The 21689-nt window shown below is 30.9% G+C and overlaps 1 protein-coding gene and 2 non-coding genes across 3 annotated transcripts; 2 read left to right on the top strand and 1 right to left on the bottom strand.

The window, feature by feature from the left end:
• The first annotated feature begins 1597 nt into the window (after window positions 1-1597).
• Window positions 1598-1694, top strand: LOC114192850 (small nucleolar RNA R41). The gene has a single exon (XR_003606169.1). It is a non-coding gene; the product is annotated as a small nucleolar RNA R41 (small nucleolar RNA).
• Window positions 1695-1790: 96 nt separating this feature from the next.
• LOC114192852 (small nucleolar RNA Z155) lies at window positions 1791-1866 on the top strand. Its single transcript, XR_003606171.1, has one exon. It is a non-coding gene; the product is annotated as a small nucleolar RNA Z155 (small nucleolar RNA).
• A 750-nt stretch (window positions 1867-2616) lies between these two features.
• On the bottom strand, window positions 2617-9662 carry LOC114192519 (Cation efflux family protein). The gene is made up of 12 exons (XM_028082265.2): window positions 9069-9662; window positions 8911-8980; window positions 8538-8635; window positions 8229-8377; window positions 7565-7680; window positions 6262-6358; window positions 5518-5602; window positions 5199-5261; window positions 4962-5067; window positions 3673-3818; window positions 3249-3337; window positions 2617-3169 (listed from the first exon to the last, which is right to left on the bottom strand). Exons 1-12 carry the CDS (start codon window positions 9399-9401, stop codon window positions 3049-3051), a joined length of 1473 nt encoding a protein of 490 aa, XP_027938066.1. The 5' UTR covers window positions 9402-9662; the 3' UTR covers window positions 2617-3048.
• Between the last annotated feature and the right edge of the window lie 12027 nt (window positions 9663-21689).

Here is a 21689-nt window from a genome sequence, read left to right as displayed (position 1 = left end):
AAACCATGTAAAATAAAATATTCTTCTGTAGAAGATTAAACATTTGTTTTAATATTTAAACTTAAAATAATAATCACCAATTTCATGTGTCAATACGATTCTTCGTAAAATTATTTCAATAATTCCTAGAAAAAAAAATTGAACAAACTATATTGCTCATTAAGTTTGTCTTTTAAAACCAGATAACCGTTAAAGAATAATTTTTTTCAAGATTGTTGAAAAGTAGAGAAAAACAATTATATCCTAATAAAGTCTGTAACTTAAAAAAAAAAAAAAAAAAAAAGCAAACTACGTTCAATATCTCATTTGTGTTCCTAAAGTTTGCTTAATATATATTTTTTCCCTTATGTGCATTAGTTACCGGAAGCATGATAAAAGAATAAAGAAATAATGAAAATATAAACAAATTAAAAATGATAGAAAATAAAAATATTTATTCTCAAATTTGACTTGTTAATTAGATTTACTGTACCGTGTTTATAAATTTGATCCCCCAATACATGTTAATAAATATTTATTTCCCAAATCATGATTTTTAAAATATTTGATTACACAAACTTTTTATGTTTTTTTTTTTTAATAATGATAACAGTGACATTGTAAAAGAAAAACTTGTAAAAATAACTAATATTCAAATATTTATGTAAAACAACAAGATATACAATTATTTTTACAATAAAACGTTAAAAAACACAATATTATATTAAAAATAAATTAAACAGTATTATTTAAACTTCTAAATAAAAATAATTAATATATATATATATATATATATATATATATATATATATATATATATATATATATATATATATATATATATATATATCACGCTCCACTTTGATTCCCCTATTAATCCTTTTTCCACATACTTTTTATAATTTTTCTATTTGAGATATGTAAATTTTACCTGAATTTTATAGCATTCCAATTAAATTTTAATTCAATTGCTCATATAAAATACTTTAATCAAAATTTATTTTCGTGTGCTCTTGAGGTATGTTTCACGCTTTTTTTTTTTCATTCCAAAAAATATCTTCAGAAAAGTAAGTCAATTTTGAGATAGTTCCAAAAAGTAACTTGATAATTGTTTCAATTAATAACTTCGTTTATTTTTATTTTTTCGGTAAAAGGGAAAAATAGGTTTAAAGGGTGAGTTAATTGGTTAGTACAACAACTCTCAGACTCTCAGGTTGAAACGGTGAAAACTACAAAATGGAAGTTACTGAACAGGATTATTTCAGATAGAGAAAAAAAGAGAGTAAAAGCTAAAATAATTTCAATACAAAAGATGGAAAAGGTGGTGAAATTAGAAATATGGGAAGTGTAAATAATAAAACTCCTAAAGTAACAAAACGGGCCACAGCCTAGATAGGAAGGCCATAATGAAAGAGGCCCAAAATGGTAACCCTAATTACATCACGCATTTTTATATATAAAGATAGACAGCATATTCAGCTATTATACTCTGTTCTTTGCCGAAATCTCTGTTCTCTATTTGATTTTCAACTATTACTTACTTCTTTTGCCTATTTCCTTTCCGTCTTCTTCTATATGTTCTTCGTATTCTTGATCTAAATTATGATTAAGTGTTTTTTGGAAGGCAATGATGGTAAGAACTACCTATTTTATGAGGGAATTTAGAATTTTCCCTTATGATTATAAAACTACCAATGGATCCTTCTGAGCCTTCTGTATTTTTTTTTTTTTTCAAGGTTTAGTTGGATATTTAATTGGTATTACATATGACAGGATTGGTTGTCATGCTGGGAAGTGAGTGATTAGAGAGCCATTGAAGTGATGATGCTTTTTCTGAATTTAATGAATGTGGATTTATTCAATCAGACTACAATTATCTGATCAATGGCTCTCTTCCCTCCCGTTACTCCATTATTTCTAACTACGGCAAATTACATTTTTTTTAGAAAATATATTTTCACACATCTCCATACTCATATCATTTTCCTAATTATGGTTTTCAATATTGCAATATAATAGAAACATGTGTTTCTAATACTTATTTAATAAATCACTCACATAATATGCTTTTACATAATATGCTTTTACGACAATATACTTTTAGATCCTGGGAATAAAATGTCAATTTTAGCAATTAAACAACATATTTGGTGTTTCTTGAGGCAATATAGTCTAAAATAATACTTCACAAAATTGTGATTTTATAAAACCTAAAAAGGCTAAAATTATTCAGATCAAATGATAATATTTTATGGGGGGAAAAAAATATAAAAAGATAATATTGTAGTGACTTAACGCATTTAAACATTAATTTATAATCAACTTTATTAATAGTCTGGCTTCGGATTAAGGTCAGACTATGCCATTACTGACTGCTATAATGTGAACAGCACAATTCATACATTTTTAGCCATTGAAAAACACCATTTTTTTCATTATTCCCGTATTTCATAAGATGTCTATACTTCTTTTTTGTATCTATAATAAAATGTCCAAAAGACATAAGACATTAAACACAAAAGGAAAATGACATTTTAATCTATTGACCAATTTTTAGCCCACCACTTTCATTACTCTTAGATCATTTATTTTAATTTTTTGTAATGATGTATTGATAAAAATAATGAGAATAGTGAATTAAAAGTGAATAAAAAAATGAATTAAAATATCATTATCCAAACACAAAATGCGATATATCATGCATAGGGGTCAATAGACGTTAGGATCCCAATAAATCCAATGCTAAAAGGCAGGGGTTATTGCAAAAAGTCTAATGCTGATCAACACTGCAGGCGGGTTATTGCAAAAAATCTAATCTGCCGTTAAAAAACTGTATAACTCCAAGAGGTTCATTATTTAGCCACATCGAGTAATTTTGCAGGGTTGAGGTCTCTTCACCTTTTCACCTTTCCACCTCCTGAGAAATTCTCAAAGTCATTGGCTGATATTGAATTGTATCAGACTAGCAGAGCTATATTGCAATAATCTATTAAACTTATATCATAGTAAAAAGAAGCATGGAGTAACAAAAAAATTGGTTTTCCACCATCCATATCCATGGAGATGGTCCTAAGTATGATTGGTCTGTGGGAATGGTTGCCCCAAACGTAGCTGAATGCAAACATGAATTGTATTCGAGACAGCCTTCAAAATCTCTTTCTCTGCTTGCTGTGCCATTTCCATTGCATGCCTGTGGATAAATAAACATAAGCTGACCCAATGACCCAATTCACAACCAAACCGACTAAAGGTTAGACGAGAGATATTACCGAATTAGGATATCATGTGGCATGGACACCTCAATTTGAAGAACTATCTTGCTCTGAAACGTGTGGCGTGTTATGTGCTCAACTACCATCTGAAACCGGCGAGCGACAATTAAAGATTGAATACACAAGTAATTTTAAACCAACCTTTAAAATTCAACAGTACTTCCATTAAAAATGAAAGCATCTTTCAGCCACCTTCAGTAAATATTGAAACAGAGAAACTTCGTAAGACACTCACACTAAGAGAACCGCAACCATCTAATTCCCCAAATTTTATGGCTAAAAGAACATGAATAGTTGCAGAATAATCCGTTTGCACTGAACCAATAAAATCAAAGAATCCCAAAATAGAGGAAAGTCCCACATAAAATTACAACTAAAACCTACTTTGATTGTCTTCTGCTTTTCCCATACAAAATGTTACCTGAGGGAATTTGGATGAGATGATGTCAGAAACAATTCCTTTAATGTTACCATCCTCAGCAGGAACAATACTGTGCTGGTCCATGTCTTCACTCCAACTATCTTGCTGATCTATTGTGCAGGGAGAAGCATGTGACATTGCAGGATCTACGAAAAAGAAATAAGAATAGGACAAATTTAGAGTTAAAAGGTGCAAAATAGCAAAACACCTTCACTACCAAAAAAAGAAAAGTCATTTAGATTTTTAAATTTAAGAAAACCCCGTTAAAATACATCACTGGAAATAACTGAATTTAAGTTGCTCTAAGGCTGCAATTTTAAATATAGCCTGCATGAATAGAAAATTAGGCATATCTTTGTCATGCACCGATCTATGGTGGGTGAAATAAGATAGAATGAAAAGGACCAATGGTGACAGACTTGATCTTCATTATGACAGCCATAACAGGCTGAAGCATTTTCTATCCATACAATGGTTAGTACCAGTGCCAAACAGTTTGCATGAAAGTGCTGAAAGAAAGACAACTGTTTTGGTTCATAAGAACCAAAGATACTGTTTTTCAGCTTTGAACAACGGCTAAAATAAGGATGCATAGCAGAGATGGGACAAATCCTTGCCCTGACGCCAACTTAAAATCGAAGGAGATAATACTTTAGTGACAGTTAATGAATGAGAAATTTGCTCAACTCGAGATTTATATACACTGCTAATATATGCATAACACACTTTTGCAAGACAAAAAAAATTAATTATACTTTTATTAAATGGAACAATTACCATTTTATAATTTTCAACAATAATAATCTCATACAAACATTAATTCAGTACCAGTCAGATTATTCCATTGCTTAGCTTCCGTTCTTCTAAAGCAGGGACTTCATTTTATGTCCCCCATTAAACTGCATCCTATCAGGACATTTAATTACTTACTCTTTTGTTCAGACTTGACTTGACATAAAACTTACTTCTGCTCTAGCCCTTTTGTCAATTCCTGATTTGTTTTTATCGGCAAATGTTTGTTGTTATCAACACCAACCCACGACTTATAACTCCTTTTCTACTTGTACCAACTAGCCGACCTTATATAACTATATAATTTATATATATTTAAATTATTTTTCATTGTATATCTAAATTTAATTCAATTCAATTTGAAATTTAAAATTCAATTATAGGGGTTCACAGTAACTTTGGGTAACAACTATGTCCATTATTAAAAAGAATTGTGAAAACAAAATAATTACGACTCTGCAATAGCCAAGAAATTTATAAAGCTAAAAGACACACACCTATGTGTATAAAAATTTCAACGACTGTAGGGTGAGACTTGTGAATTTGATGACGAACGTTTTCACCAATGTCATGTGCAGCACTGACACTAGAAAAAGGATCAACCTGCAAGGTAAAACTACAAATTAAACCCTGAAAACTGGTAAAACTACACAGTAAACCCTGACACATGCAGTCCAATCATGAGTTCATAACACAGCGCATGTGGCATGAATATAAAAGACAGGAGAACTGACCTCAATATGTACATCAAGATACAGATATGAACCAGCTCTTCTACCCCTTAACCGATGGCACCCCTGCATACAAATTAGAAAAGAAAATTCAAAGAAATGAACAAAAAAAAAATGTAATCTAAGCTGATATATTCATATATAGTATACCAAAACAGTATTAATGTACACCTAGTTAAACTGCATACAAAAAATTAAACTAGAACTTTACACATTTCTTCAAGTAAAAGATGAAACTGGAAAATAAATCATATGCAAGTTTCTCAAGGTTGCAAAGTTAACAGTTTAAAATGAATATTTGAAAATAAATAAATAAATAAACCTTGACACCATCTACTTGCAATATTGTTTGTTTAATAGGATCCAACTGCTGTGCTGGGATTGCAGCATCAACCAATTCCAAGACACTGATAATTGATCAAAAAAAGCAGAAATAAAATTAGAGCTAGAAGTATGGACATAACCAAAATTGGCTGCAGATAATTCTAGTAGTCTATAAACTTTTTTCTATCCCCCTTAGTTTAGGCAGAATTAGTTCCAAGTCGTTAAACATCTTGAGTCACTTTACACCCATTTGTATTCTAATGTTATCTCAGTAGTTTCCCAAATTCAAATTTCCATTAAGCATGGACAAAGAGGTAGTAAACTATATGCCTGAAATTATTAAATAAATGAATTTGCATTAGCCATTAAACGTGCACATCAATTTATATATGTCAAACGTGCATCATTAAAAGATCAGCCCAACATGACAACCATCCATCAAATCCGTCTGGGAAAAACAAGTAGACAAGTTAAATTTAATTAGATGTCATATCCAACAAGATAAATGTAATCTAATTTAGAGGTATCCAGCACATGTCTATGTCTAGTAGGTTTGTTCAATATTTTGTTGTATCCTTGTATCAGGATACACTTAGTTCCCTTAAGTTGTTTAACTCAGGTTCAAAAATGTGCCTGACATACATACGTAGGATTAAAAAAGACAGTTTCAATAACGTATAAACAATCAGTTAAATTTGCAAGCAAAGTGAAAGATAAATTGCAGAAGAGCGGATAAAGGTACCTTTGGTAACCACTTTCAGCTCCAGCTTTCAAAATCATGCCTGAGACGAGAAGTCCAGCAAGGGGATCTAGAAACTTCACTCCAAGAATAGATCCTCCTAATATAGAGATGAAAATCGATAACAAGTGAATGTAAGCAAAGATGAAAATCGATAACAAGTGAATGTAAGCAAAGACCGAAGGCATAAATGGATCAAGTGCCCAAAATCAACACCTAGGAATGCAAAAGGAAATATTTATTTAGAGGTTTAGGGTCAAATTTTAGTCCGGAAAGAAACATTCAATTATCATTTACTCCCATAACATTAATTTAATAAATTTAATCACTCAAACCCTTAATAATTTTGTCTATCCTTTCACTTTAGTCTAATACTGCTAACAAAAATCTTAAAGTTTACATTTCACGATTTGATTAGTAGTCTATAATAATCAAGTATTATGATGCTGTCACAGGCTAGCATTTCATGTAAACCATGTTAAGCCCAAAATGGACAGAGGAAATAAATTATTAGGGATTAGACGTTTGAATTTACTTGAGAGAACAAATTATGAAAGTAACCTTCAAGAACTAATTGAATTATAAGTTCTTTTGGATTAAATTTGGACTCTACTAAAAATATAAATACAAGGTCTTGGATGGTAAAATATGATGAAATATCAGAGGGTTTTTCTAGTTTAACAATTATGACAATTTACATAAAAAAGACTCAAATTCAGTAAATTAAATAACCAAAAATCAATGAAAATTCTAGTCTGTAGACAGTAAACAAAGCACTAGTTCACTTTTTGATGTTATAATGTTAAACAAAAGCAAAAGCATCTGATCAATTCAACTAATTCAAACGAGTTGTCCACATATGACAACTTAAGCTCCTATTCAGACTTCAGAGACTTTAAAAATGGTGAGTGACCACATCTAGTTATGTCAATTTTGGTAGCAGAAAAAACAGAAAATCCATTACAAGTGTACCAATAAAACTAGATGAACAAAAGCAGCTCGTAAATTCACATGTCAAAACACAATAAAAATTGTTAAATATAAAGTATGCAACTGGAGTTCAATGACCATAACCACTTTTTATTTTTAATAGATGTCCATAAAAAACTGATAACTTATTTGTGATTATATAATTAACATCATACCATATGATTAATAATAATAACCCAACAAATAAACACAACTATCGCTGGCTTGTAAGCAGGAAAACCTGATTGACAACATATATTGAACTAGGAGCCAGTATTATAGGACTTTCTCCTGAATAACAGTAACCTTTCAAAGAAACAAGTTTTAAGTTCTATACCAACTCCAATGAGAGCAACAACTGATGAAATTGCATCTGCACGATGGTGCCATGCATTTGCTTTCATTAGTCCACTACCTTGCTTCTCACTAGCTTGTTTTGTTACCCAGTAAAGCCTACAAATTCGAAAAGCAAATATAGACACTCAAGTCTTGGTAATGCATATTAAATTAAACCATATGAGGGCATCAAGAAAAAGAAAAAGAAACTACGAGAGGTATTTAAGTTACAAGGTTATGATGTCAAAATGCCAACCAAGAGCAAGAGTAAAGAAACTCAATTTAGACCTATTTCAGGAGAGGAAAAATCAAGGAGTTAAGACCATGGACACATTCCCTGGGAAGTACAATGCTGAGCTAACATAACTACAGCGATAGCTTAATTAATTTTTCCAGAGATTCATTCAACCAAACGTTTTTCTCTAAATGTTTCCTACTTGGTGATTATACTTTGATATCAGCCCCATTGACTTGAGATTGCATCAAACTTTGTTGATTTTCAACTTACACTCATGGTTGAAAATTATCAGATACCAATCAATGAAGGATTAGTCAAAGACAGCATATTTAAAACAGTGGCATAGGACACAGGTGGCTAGAATAGGTATCAGGAATAATGGGACCTCCTCAACCTGGTACAAGTTAATATTAAGAAAAAGTAATACCCTTCTTTAACGCATATTGACACAATAGTCATATTCAAAGCAAGGATGGGATGATCCATGTCAATTCCATGATGATGTCCACCATGCTCGTGGCTATGCCGATGTGCTAATCCCTCGCTAACCATTTCAGGACCAGATGAGAACAATCCCTGCACGTGTATAACAATGGCTTCTAAGTATTGAATGGATGACAAAATATCCACTTTAAATAATTAGCCTAACAAGATGCTAAATCAAAAATTTCTTTATATCGTGTATTTTATGGGAATAAATGAAGCAACAAATAGATCAAAGTTTGAATTTCAATACCATTAAAAGGTCTACAGCATGCCAAGCAATGCCACCTCCAGTAGCCAAAAGCATGCAAGAGATTCCAAGAGCTCCTATAGTCTCAAATTTACCATGTCCTGAGATAAGAAACCAGAGAAATATAACCATTAATGACACAGAAAACTTTCAGTAAAGAACAGATGAATGGCGACCATTAGCCTAATGAGTAATCACAACAAATAACAGAGCAAAAGAACATTATGCAATTATTATTAGTATTTCTATAATTATATCTAACTGTCAGATAAGCAAAGCACTTATATTCAAACAACTCATTCAGAATATCTAACATAAACTGCAACACGATGCATGAGAGATAAATGGAGTAGCGTGTAGATACAAATCAAGCGACCATATGGATGTTCTTTATCTCTAGGCGCCTTGGCAACCTTGAAAGAAACCAAAGCTATGCCACTAAGAACCTGCGACACCAAGAATGACGGAGATGAACGTCGTTCGGAGACAAGTTGCACTAAAGGAGTGTATGTGAGTGTGGGAGTTAGCACTTACCACATCGGATATGGAATGAGCAGCATCGGCGATAATGGCGGTGCTCCCGGAAAGATAGCCGGTGACGGCTTTTCCGGTGGCTAAACAGATGTCGGCGGCAAGACCCAAGCGGAAAATATTCTCTCCCTCCTTGTGGCGGCGATCGTGTTCATCGTGGTGGGAATGACCCAAATGCCATCTCTTTGGGATTTTGAATGCGGGATTTTCAGTCAAACAGGACTGTAATGGATGGCAATTAAGCGATTCCAAGACCGGAGGGGGGAAATTCGAAGAGGAAAGGCGTGAAATGCATGTTCGGTATAAGGGATTCAGATTTCTCAATCTAAACCCCATGCTTTTTTCTTCAGATTCTAAGATCTAACTAGGGTTTTCTTAACCTCTAATGTTTTTTCCCCTTCAATTAGATGATAGTTGCTGAAGCGATGCCGAATCCTTTCAGCGGCAAATTGTTGAACTTCATCTTCACACTCACGTCGATCTGACGCAAGTATGCGAGGTGTGACACGTGTCGACAGGACAAAAAGTTGTAACCGCTCTGCCACATGCCCAACGAATCTTCACGCTTATAACATTTAGCATGATTCATGGACAAGGATAAAAATCAATTCTACACCCCTCCCTACGGATCTGCGCGCCTTATATTTGAATGGCAAAAATTAAGTTGATTCAGTATCGGATTAAGTTTAATCTCAAACTTAGTTAAGTTTTAAGGAATTTTAAAAAATATAATTGAATATTTATCAAGAAACTTATAGGTTTAATTAGTCGTATGCATCTACTCTCATTCATATGTCTCAGTTGACATTTAATTTAAAAAAAATATATCAATCAAATCCCAACTTTTGATAGATAAGTGTCATCCAGACAAAAATTATTAATCCCGTTAAATTTATTCATGACTTTTATTATTAAATTTTAATATAAATATCAATACTTAATTTTGTAACTCATTTTAAATATTAATATTGTTAACGACATTATTAATTTTTTTCTTAGAAGGACATAATTAAGATATTTTTTCAAAAGTTGAATCTCAATTGACACATTTTTTAAAAGTGAATATTAAACTGACACATAAAGAAAAGTGGGTACCAGTGGCGAAACTTAGACAAAAAATTTAGAGGTGTCAAATTAGATTTTTTTTTTTCAAATTTCTAACTATAAGAATGTTAGAAAGTTATTTTTCATTGTCTTTAATTATTGGATTCACATGAAATTTCTAAGGTTTAATTAACGTAGATGTAACTTTTTTTCATCTCCATCACAAGTCTTGCTCTTGTAAAAGAAAGAACCATTACTCTTTTTTACAATTTTTCTAATATAAATTTATTATTACTCACCTATTTAGAAAAGGATAAATTTATCACCTTCAAGTGATATATCATGATATACAGTAGACAAATTTATTACATATAAAAAAAAGATATATTTCTTTAAAAAATAGTGAGATTGAGGATGAAAATTAAAATATGAGAAGGAAAAAGGAAAAAAGAAGTGGAAGTAATAAGAAAGAAATGAAAAAAAAAGAAAAAAAGAAAACTATGCATGAAGTTTTAAACAAAAAATTTAAAAGCTAATATAAATAATATAATATATATATATATATATATATATATATATATATATATATAAGTAATTTTAAAATAAATATAAAAATTGAAGAAAAATAAATGGAAAGTCGTGGCTCCTCTATGTTATATTTAATGTATCATTTGTGAGTGTGATCCAACTAATTAAACAAAACTTTATAATAATGTAGTTGTTATTTATGTTTTTTTACTTTTAAATCATTGATCGACTAATTTTTTTTCTTTTAACGATCTCATATACATCAGGGAATACGTTTTTTCTCCCTTCAAGAACAGGTATATAGAAAATTGAAGAGGGAAGATGCAAATTAGTACACCGGTCAAAGATTAAAAGAAAATAAAAGTCATGTCTTCTTCCTAGTAACAAATTTAATTAAACTTAAAACAAAATTCAGGTTGACGGAGCATATGTAAATATCATTTGCTCCTTTTTAATCTTTTAAATTAATGGGTACTGATAAAAAACTGTTATTAATAAAGTGTTTAATTTCATTTGTGAGGATTTTTACTATTAAACATTTTAGTAAAGAAGTAATTAAAGTTAATTTTATGAAAGTTTCTGCTATTAAGTCTATTAAAGACTTAATAACCAATTAGTTGAATTAAATCTAAGGAACGAGATAACTTCTTGTTGAGAAAAAGTTTTGTAATCATACCATAGTGATAATGATTTCTTAATGTCTTTATCACTTTTATAAATTTTTAAATAATCATATCATTTACAAAATATACTTGGATATAATATATCTCATTATTAGGGTACGCTTATTTTTATTATTTTCATTTCATGTTTTTTTTTCCTCTAATATTTCACTTTTTCGTGAGCATGTTGTTCTTTCTTTGCATTTATTTCTTCACTTTTTCCTATTGTAATTACCACCCGCAAGTTGTGTGTTGTCACCTAAAAATAAAAAATCAAAAACATATTATGCGTGAAGCGAAATTCAAATATATCAGGTTAATTATTCAGCAATTTATAAGTTTCCTTCTTGTTATGAGTTCATAAAATAGTTACAATATTAATTGTCTGATGAATAATCCCACTTGAATTTTGTCTCCTAAACAAATTATTCGTATAACGATTACCAAACTGGCTTTTGTCAACATTATGTCTTTCTCAATTTTACCTCTAAAAAAATTGAAATTCGCGACTTATTTTAAAAGTCTTAATTGGCAAAGTAAATATTTACATATTTTCATACTTTGCATATTTATAGTTATATACATATATGTATCTACAAAATTTCAACGCATTGATTATTCAAGAAATTTGGTATAACATAAAATGAATTAATATATGTCATAGTTTTTGAAATCGCAAAAATAATAGTGATGATGTCAATGATTTCATCTTGTAGTATTAACAAAGACGGTTTGTGTCATCTAAATGGCATTTTATTATTTTTTGCGTTCATCACCATTTAGAATTGTCTCACAGGTGGATAAGCTTATATGTTTTGAAAATCTTTGTATCATCTATATAAAAAAGAAAACAATATACACAAAAAAAAAGAAAGTAAAGAAGTGAGAACAATTATCAATTAATAATTTATGACATTACAATTATACCCATGTAGTCAAACTCACTGGTTGATTCAAGTGTATCAATTTAAATTTATATTTGTTGTAACTAGTCAAATAACATACATTTAAAATCCCAAAGTGAAACTTACATAAAACTACTAGAATTTTTGACCCGTGCACGGTTATTCTTTAACGAATGAATTTTGTTTTTTTATAAATGAATAAAATTAAGAAGTTAAAAGTAGATATTAATAATAATGATAAATATGATTTAAAATAGGAAATATCAATTTTATTATGTTTATAAATGAATGTAACAATTCTGAAACATCTAAATCATGACAATACTAATTGTAGTAATTATTGTTTTGTTCAATATAAAGTTTTAATTTTCTAAACATTTATAGATGTACTTGTTATGAACATTTATACAAAACTTCTTATTGATTTCATGGTTCAGAAGACCATTACAATCTGCAATATAAAATCAATATAACTTTATTAAATTTAAAATTGGATTAAAAAAATAAAAGAATGCAATACAATAATTGACAAATAACCGGAATCGTATAAGATTAATTTGTATACCTCTTATCAAAGATTTTTAAATATTTATTTGTAAACCACATTTGTAGTTGTAGTGGTTAGTTACATTTTCATTTTCATCCATATTTAGTATTTTCAATCCAATCTTTTTTTCTATTTCACTCTAGAAACTGTTACATATAGTTGTCCATGAGTGAATATGGCACGAGAAAGATAAAGTCCAACTTTAGAGAGAGTTTGCTCTTGTCTTTTGTTATATGTGTTCTAAGTCACACAGCTACCTTTCACCTAATTAAATTAAACATTAATATAATTAAAATTCATTTCTCAATAAAAAATAATATCATTAAAATCCAGCTGCAATACATCACAAAAATTTCTAATTAAAAATTAATACAATTATAATTTTCTAATTTTGCAATCACAATTTTGTATAGAACCAAAACATAATAAGGTTTGGTATTTCTTAATTATAAAGTTATTATTTATTACTTTTCGTATTCATTAATTATAACGTTACTATTTATTAGTTCTTGTGTAAAGAAATTTTTATTAATGTTATTGGTGAAGATAGATGAGAAATTGCTTCTTTTGATTTATTTTCCCTCTTTTATTTTATTTTAATTCTTTTCATATTTCCATATTTTATTACATTATTTTCATACACGGTATATTAATGCTATTTGTGGAAATAAAGAATTCAACCTTCCAATGCAAGTATTTTATTAAAATAAAGATGAAGAAGAACTTGTTCCCTAATAGATGAAGAAAAGGAACAACTTCCATGAATCAACTATATCATTCCAAATCTTAGCTTCAAGCATACCTTTCTGCCGATAATTGTTACATTAATTTCGTTGTGCTCTCGATGCACCAACCTCTTGAACTAAAGGTATCTCAAGCCCTTTCTTTTTTTCTTTATCAAGAACAAAAACATTAGGACGATATGAGAAATAAATAAAACATACCAAGATATAACACTTATGTAAACGACTACAATATTAAAATAATTTAAAATTTTAATCCTGAAATTGTCATTTTCAATTACTGGACATACATAAAGAGATAATACTACTCACATAAAACATACTTTCAAAATATGTCACTGTGAGAATTAATTATTATTAATGTTATATGTTCTACCAAATCAATTAAATAAGAATTAAACAATTAATCAAACTTGTTACCATATTATAATAGTTTTTTGTGATTTTGATTTCAAATAAAAATTTTAATACCATATATTTCGAATTTAAAATTTTGTAATATGTATTTTAAGTGTATAGAAAAAAAAAAAGCAAACCATCATCTTTGAGAACATGTATCTTAAGTTATTTTTATTTTTGTCAATATAATTGATTTTTGGAGATGAAAAGTAGGTATGAAAAAATGAAAAGTTTTGAAAGGTGTATAAATCTTCTTCAGAAAGTTAAATAAAATTAAGTAAAAGAGTCATTCATAGATTTAACCTATTAAACTTTAATAAATATTTATCAGAGTGTGATCTTTGTTGAAAGGGGGAGCTACTTCAACTCATACGAAGATGGTTTTGATGATGTCCAAGGCTACACTTCATGTGCATTACCAGTTTAGAATTAGTCCTGTTTTAGTTAGGCTGTGCATTAGGCTGTTAGTATGAAATTATCATATGTAAATCAAGCATGCATCAAGTTGTAATTAAGCCTGCATTAAGTTGTAATTAACCATCACAATCTTGCTTGTGCAAACATGAATGATTAGCTGTTTAACTAATGGATTAACTGTGAGTACTGCACTAAGGTAGTGAAAACACACTCACGATAATCGATTAGGTAAACTCCTAATCCATTAATGACAGCAGTATAAAAGCTGTTTTCTGAATCTGTTTCAGTTAGAGAGAAAATTTACATATCACTGAAATTCATTCTGAGAAACAGCCCTCTAAGAGACACAGAGTTCTTGAGCATTCTGGAAGATCATTCAAGTGAAGATTCAAGGAGATTGATGGTTGATTCTACCTTGATGGGTCTAGCTTGAATCAAGGAGCAAATTGACAAATCTGCACAACTATAGGTGTATTCGTTTCTTGTTTATTTTGATTGTATCTCTGATTACAGTTGCTTCATTGTGTGAAGTGTAGGCCTAGGTGCAATTGCGTGGATGCATTGCTCCTAGGGGGAGTTCTTGATTGGTAGATCAAGTTCTTGGGTTTTAGGTTCTAGAATTATATAGGTGTTCTTGTAATTCTTGGATCCTAATTGTATTAGTGGAATCCTCCTAAGTGGGTTTACTTAGGAGAAGACTGGACGTAGATTCTTTTTGAATCGAACCAGTATAAACTGTTGTGTCTTGATCTATCTCTTCTCTTACAATCTTTCTTAATTGCCTTAAACAATCCATTAACACAGAACTGCGAAATTGATTAATTGGGTTATACGACTTAAAGATTCTTTCAAGATTCAACTCAACCAAGTGAAAGACTCATTAACCAATTCAAATTCCCTTCTTGGTTAAGATTTTTAGACATATCTATTTCAACAATTGGCACCAGAGCTGGCTAATCGCATGATAATCGATTAGAAAGATCCTGGTATGTCTAATACATCTCAAACCTTTGCTGAAGGGGCATCCATCAACATACCACCTCTGTTTACTGGTGAAAACTACCCTTTTTGGAAAATTAGAATGAAAATTTTTCTTGAATCAGTGGACAAAGGGGTCTGGGATGCTGTAGTTAATGGACCTTTTCAACCCATTAAAGTTGTGGAAGGCAAAACTGTTCTTAAAGAGTTCTCACAGTGGACTCTTGATGAAAATAAAAGGGCACACTATGAAGTTAGAGCCAAAAATATTATATCCTTTGCACTAACTTTGGATGAATTTTACAGGATATCTATGTGTGAATTCGCTAAGAGATGTGGGATGTTTTGGAGGTCACCCATGAGGGCACGGATGAGGTAAAAAGAGCAAGGAAGAATACTCTCATTCAAGAGTATGAAATGTTCAGAATGAAGGATGGAGAAAGCATATGTGATGTACAGAAGAGATTTACACACACAGTAAATCACCTCTTAGCTCTTGGCAAGATCTTTGACAAAGAAGAACTGAATATCAAAATCTTGAAGAGCTTAAACAGGACATGGCAGCCCAAAGTCACTGCAATTTCAGAATCCAAAGACCTCACTAGCATGAACATAGCTACACTCTTTGGGAAGCTAAGAGAACACGAACTAGAGCTTGGAAGACTCAAGGAAGAAGAGAATGGAGAAAAGAGGCACACAATAGCCTTGAAGAGTGCTGTAAAATCTGCAGCAAAACTGAAGAAAGCAGAAACTGTATATGACTCTAATGATGATTACAACTCTGACAGTGAAGCCTTGAGACTAATGGTAAAAGGGTTCTCAAAATTTCTAAAATACAAGAACAAAGCTACCAGTAATTCTGCAGAAATTAAAAGATCCTCTAGGAAGCAAGAAAAACATGTTCCAACTTGCTATGAGTGTGGAAAAATGGGACACATCAAACCTGAATGCCCTCTCCTCAAGTTGAAGCAAAAACTAGAAGAGAAAGGTGAGGCAAACAAGCACAAGAAGAAAAGGAAAGCGTACAACAGTGACTCCAGCTCATCTAGTGAATCTGATGGAAGCATTGAGGAAGAAACTAACCTCTGTCTTATGACTGGAACAAGCTCTTCTAAGAGCAGTGTGAGTAGTTTCAACTCCAATGATGATGAAAATAACTACTATGAATTACTTGATGCTTTTAATGAATTGCATAAGGAAGCCACAAAATTGCAAAAGTTAAATAATAAGCGTAGAGGAGAAATTAAATGGCTTGAAGGTAGAGTAAAGCAACTAGAAGAGGAAAATGAAAATCTGATAACAAGTCTTGAAAAACTAGAAAAATCTAAGAAACACTCTAAGTCCAAAGATGACACAAGCTCTTCCCAATGTGAAAAATGCCCAGGACAGCTAGAAAAGATAGATTACCTAATGAAAACTCTCTCAAAATTCACTTTGGGAAGATCAAACCTTAATGCAGTGTTAGGATCTCAAAGGAGTGTGCTTAATAAAGAGGGAATAGGTTACAATGGCAAATCTAATCCATTAGGCACCAGAAATTTTCTAAATATGAGTAAACCAACATCTGTCATTTGCTCCTATTGTTCTGAACTTGGTCATGCATCAAATTCCTGCTATTTTAAAAATTGTGGGGTTCCTAAAGGAGAGTACAAATGGGTACCTAAAGGAACACCTCAAACCACTAACATGAAAGGACCCAAGTTCAATTGGGTACCTGCATCTTCTCTTTAATCTTTGTTTCAGGTGTGTCTTAATGCAAGGAAAACAATGTAGCTTCTATATAATGGATGCTCAAGACACATGAAAGGAGATGTGAAGAACTTCTGCAGGATATCTTACAAAGCCAATTAATGGTCATGTTACAAGAGGTGATAATAACAAAGGTCAAATTTTAGGCATTGCCAAGGTGAAAAGTTCCTCTTCTATTGTGATCAAGTATAATTGTTGGTTGAAGTAATCCCATATTTTGAATTTACTGCATGTTTGTTCAATAAAAAGGAAGTAAAATGTGCATTTTTTCATATTTCTGCATAAATTAATCCATTAGGTAATTCTCTAATGGATTATCGTTTTCCTGCTATGGCTAATTTGCTTCTGAACACTACATAATTCATTAGATTAGTCATCTGCTAGTACTGTAATACTTAACTGCCTATATGCACTCTGATATTCCTGTTGTTGGATATGTTTATCATCCCATTGGTCTTGGTTTCTATTTGCTCTATACTTCCATAAATTTCTACACTACTGGTTTAAACTGATATTGCAATACTTAATTGATGATTTGATTTATGGCTGTATGCACTCTAATGTTAACCTGTGCTACTGATTTCACCTGCTGCGTTGTTATTATTGTCATACTTTGTATTGTTACTCTATGATGTTCATGGTATGTGCTGGTTTGGTTGTGTTACACCCCTATGCTCTTTTTGCTAATGTCCAAAGGGGGATAAAGCTATTTGTTTCTGTATTGCAGGACATATAATGCTGCTATGTTACATGACATATTTTGGCCATCATCAAAAAGGGGGAGATTGTTGAAAGGGGAAGCTACTTCAACTCATATGAAGATGGTTTTGATGATGTCCAAGGCTACACTTCATGTGCATTAGGCTGTTAGTATAAAATTATCAGATGTAAATCAAGCCTGCATCAAGTTGTAATTAAGCCTCCATTAAGTTGTAATTAACCATCACAATCTTGCTTGTGCAAACATGAATGATTAGCTGTTTAACTAATGGATTAATTGTGAGTACTGCACTAAGGCAGTGAAAACACACTCACGATAATCGATTAGGTAAACTCCTAATCCATTAATGACAGTAGAGAACTCAGTATAAAAGTTGTTCTCTGAATCTGTTTCAGTTAGACAGAAAATTTACATATCACTGAAATTCATTATGAGAAACAGCCCTCTGAGAGACACAAAGAATATGATAATGATAGTTATTCTAAGAGTCACAATTGTACATCATGATGATTCATATTTATTGCTTATCCTGCACTTACATGACTTATTAAATAGCAATAATTATGGTTAAATAAATAAACAAAATAAATTAATTTTAATTCAAATATACAGCCAAACTATAAATGTGTTGATCATGGTTATTCTAACGGTAAATATAAATAATAACATTAGAGTTATTAAAATGGAATGCATAATAAAAAAATAAATTTAATTTAAATATTTGAAATGGAATCTTTCAAAAAAAACAAATACATATCTGATTTGAAAATTAAGAAAAGAAAAAAAGACAACCTTCATTGTGGCAGAACAAAAACTTTAGTAGAATTATGAATCCAAAAATACAAAAATCCATAAAAAAAAAATCAAAAGTGAAAAAAAAAACATGAATGTGTTGGACACTTTGTCAAGAAAAAACAAAAAAAGAGTTCATTCATCTAAAAGAAAATTTTCATTTTTAAAGTGCAAAAAAGACAGAAAACTACTTAAATGTGGTAGAATCAGAAAACATCTGAGAGAAGAAGAAAAAATTGTAGGTTTGTTATCTTGTTGAAACAATTAATTCATTTCAAAGAAAAACTGCATTGATAAAAAAGAAGAAGAAAGAAGAATACAACATTACATATAGGTGGTAGAAGCAAAAACGATTCACAACAAATTCAGATATGGGAGAAGAAGAAAAAAATTCGTGAGAAGAAGAAAAGCTTGTACCTTTATTGTGTTCTTCAAACATTTCATCATTTTGACATAAACAAATCATCCATCAGAGGAAAAAAACAAAAAAATATTTAGATTCAGGAGAAGAACAAAAGCTTATACCTTTATTGCGTTCTTGAAACAATTCATCCATCTCCTAGAAAACATGCATTCATTAAAGAAAAAAAAACACAAAAAAAATATTCAGATATGGGAGAAGAAGAAAAGATCTGCGAGAAGAACAAAAGTTTCTACCTTTATTGTGTTCCTCAACCCGTTCATCCATTTGACAGAAAGCATTCATTCATCAGAGAAAAAAAACATAAAAAAGTATTCATATCTGGAGAAGAAGAAAAATTTCGCAAGAAGAACAAAAGGCTTCGACCTTTATTGTGTTATTGGAATAGTTCATCCATCTTCTACAAAACAATATTCAGATCTGGGAGAAGAACAAAAGATCTGCGAGAAGAACAATGCAAGAAGAACAAAAGTTTCAACCTTTATTGTGTTCTTGACACATTTCATCTATCTTCCAAAAAACATTCATTCATTATAGACAAAAAAACATAAAAAAGTATTCAAAGTATTTAGATCTTGGAGAAGAAAAAAATATCCGCGAGAAGAACAAATATGGTAGAAGAACAAAAAATGTCATAAAAGTTTCTACCTTTTTTATGTTCTTGACGGTGCTCATGAATCTGAGAGCAAAACATTCATCGAACAGATAAATATGACCAAGAAAAGAAGATAAATATGATAAAAGAACGAAAAATAGCAGAAAAGTTTTTACCTTTTTTATGTTCTTGACGGTGCTCATGATTCTAAGAGCAAAACATCACTCTAAACCAGAAATAAAAGAAATACAAAGTAGATCTGAAAGCAAAACATGCATCAAACAGATAAATACAACAAAAAAGATTAGTTAAATATGGTGGTAGAAGAACAAAAAATCGCATAAAAGTTTTTACATGTTTGGTGTTCTTGACATTGCTCATGATTTTGAGAGCAAAACATCAATCCAACAAAAAATAAAACAAAAAACAGTAGATTTGAGAGCAAAACTGATATCCAACAGAAACTTTCATCTGTTGAATGTGTTCATCAGTAAAGATTGAAACTTTCATCTGAAAAAGAAATCATGAAAAAAAATTACATACTCGTGTAGAAGAAGGAAAACTTCGAGAAAATATAACCTTGTAGAGGATAAAGTAAACGCTACTGAAACGTTGGGGGTGAAATAGAGGTTGTGTCGAGAGAAAATAATGTGAGTGATGCGTGAAGAGAGGAAGAGAATGAAAAGATACTGAGTCTGTGAGAGGAAGGGAGTGAGAGGAAGTGGGAGTCTGTGAGAGGAAGGGACTGATGCAAAATGAACGTTTTAGGGTTCATTTTAAGTTTCAAAATTTGATTTGTTTATTTAATTTTGTTAGTAAAAAATCTGTATATTTGACACCTTAGCTTCTTTACTTTTTCTGAACAAAAATTTGAAATTCAAGTTTTATACATATATTATTTTATTAAAAACTTGCATTTTGTGTCACCTTCATTTGTATTATTAATAGATACACAAATCCATCAAATAACCTTATATACTAAGATAGTCAAATTTTACTCAATCATTTTTCAATAAAGTTTTTAAAACCAAGAATTTATAATTTTCAAGTTGGAATCTTTATTTTTGAAAATCTTAATCTTACATTGTATCATTTACTACCTTTAATGACATTTTCTTAGTTACATTTATTTAAAATGTTACAATATATAAATTTAATGGAGTATAGTAAATTTTTTCATATCAATGTTACTACAAATAATATAAATATTATATTGTGACATTTTATAGATGAATGTTGAAGTAAATAAAACAATAAATAATTTTATTCTCTTTGAAAATTATAACATAATAATAATAATGCATACTAAACTTGTTACTTTTTAAGAAGTTGCGATTATTTGTGATGTTGACCCAAATAAAAAATATAGTCAAACAAATTACGGGCTTAGAATGGGTCACTCGCCTTTTAGATCACCCAAATTTCTCGGGGGCTTCTCCCTACACCTCCAATTATCTCTCATGTACCCCCAAAAACAAATATATTTCCATGTTTGTCCATGGTAAAAATTAAAAGTTACTCACTCTCTCTCTTTTTGTCACTGCATACCCCTCTGCACCCCCAAAACCACATACCATATGGACCCCAAAACGCACCCCAATAAAAGGAATCAGATTCCCTGCACCCCCAAAGGAAGAATCTTTGACCTAGCAGCAGCAGCTTTTTTTTTTCCTATTCTCCTTGTCGTCCAGCATCCGTTGCACACTCTTCTTCCTGGCCACAGTCTCCTCTTCTCCCTCCACACACTCTTCTTCTTCGCAGCCTCCACACACTCTTATTCTCTGCAGCCTCCTCTCTTCTCCTTTCGCGCACCTCCGCAGCCTCCCCTATTCTCCTTTCGCACACCTCTCCTATTCCGTTTACAAGGAGTATAATCCAGTTAAGTAATCCTATACCATCTCTGTATATTTTAATTGATTTTAGGAATGGTTGTGCAATAGATTACAGATCCGTTTCATAAAAATCATAAACAGATCTCGTCTTAATTTTTCACCGAAACGGAACATGGCATCCATTTTTGTTTTTCACCGAAACGGATTGTGAAATCCGTCTCGCAGAAGCATGAAACGAAACATGGCATCCGTTTTTTTTTTTTCACCGAAACGAATTGTGAAATCCGTTTT

This window comes from Vigna unguiculata, chromosome 7, assembly GCF_037176805.1.
Source record: "Vigna unguiculata cultivar grain cowpea cultivar isolate G323 ecotype 2 chromosome 7, ASM3717680v1, whole genome shotgun sequence".
Lineage (NCBI taxonomy): Eukaryota > Viridiplantae > Streptophyta > Magnoliopsida > Fabales > Fabaceae > Vigna > Vigna unguiculata.
Note: the sequence above shows the minus strand (reverse complement) of the source record. Positions and strands in the feature narration are given on the sequence as shown.

What these genes read in the sequence shown, in the direction of transcription:
- LOC114192519 (XM_028082265.2), bottom strand. Translation starts at nt 9,401, where the DNA reads ATGGGGTTTAGATTGAGAAATCTGAATCCCTTATACCGAACATGCATT. An exon ending in TCAATATGCGTTAAAGAAGG is followed by an intron (nt 7,681 to 8,228) that starts GTATTACTTTTT and finishes TCGAATTTGTAG; the next exon opens with GCTTTACTGGGTAACAAAAC. An exon ending in TGCAAGTAGATGGTGTCAAG is followed by an intron (nt 5,262 to 5,517) that starts GTTTATTTATTT and finishes ATTTGTATGCAG; the next exon opens with GGGTGCCATCGGTTAAGGGG.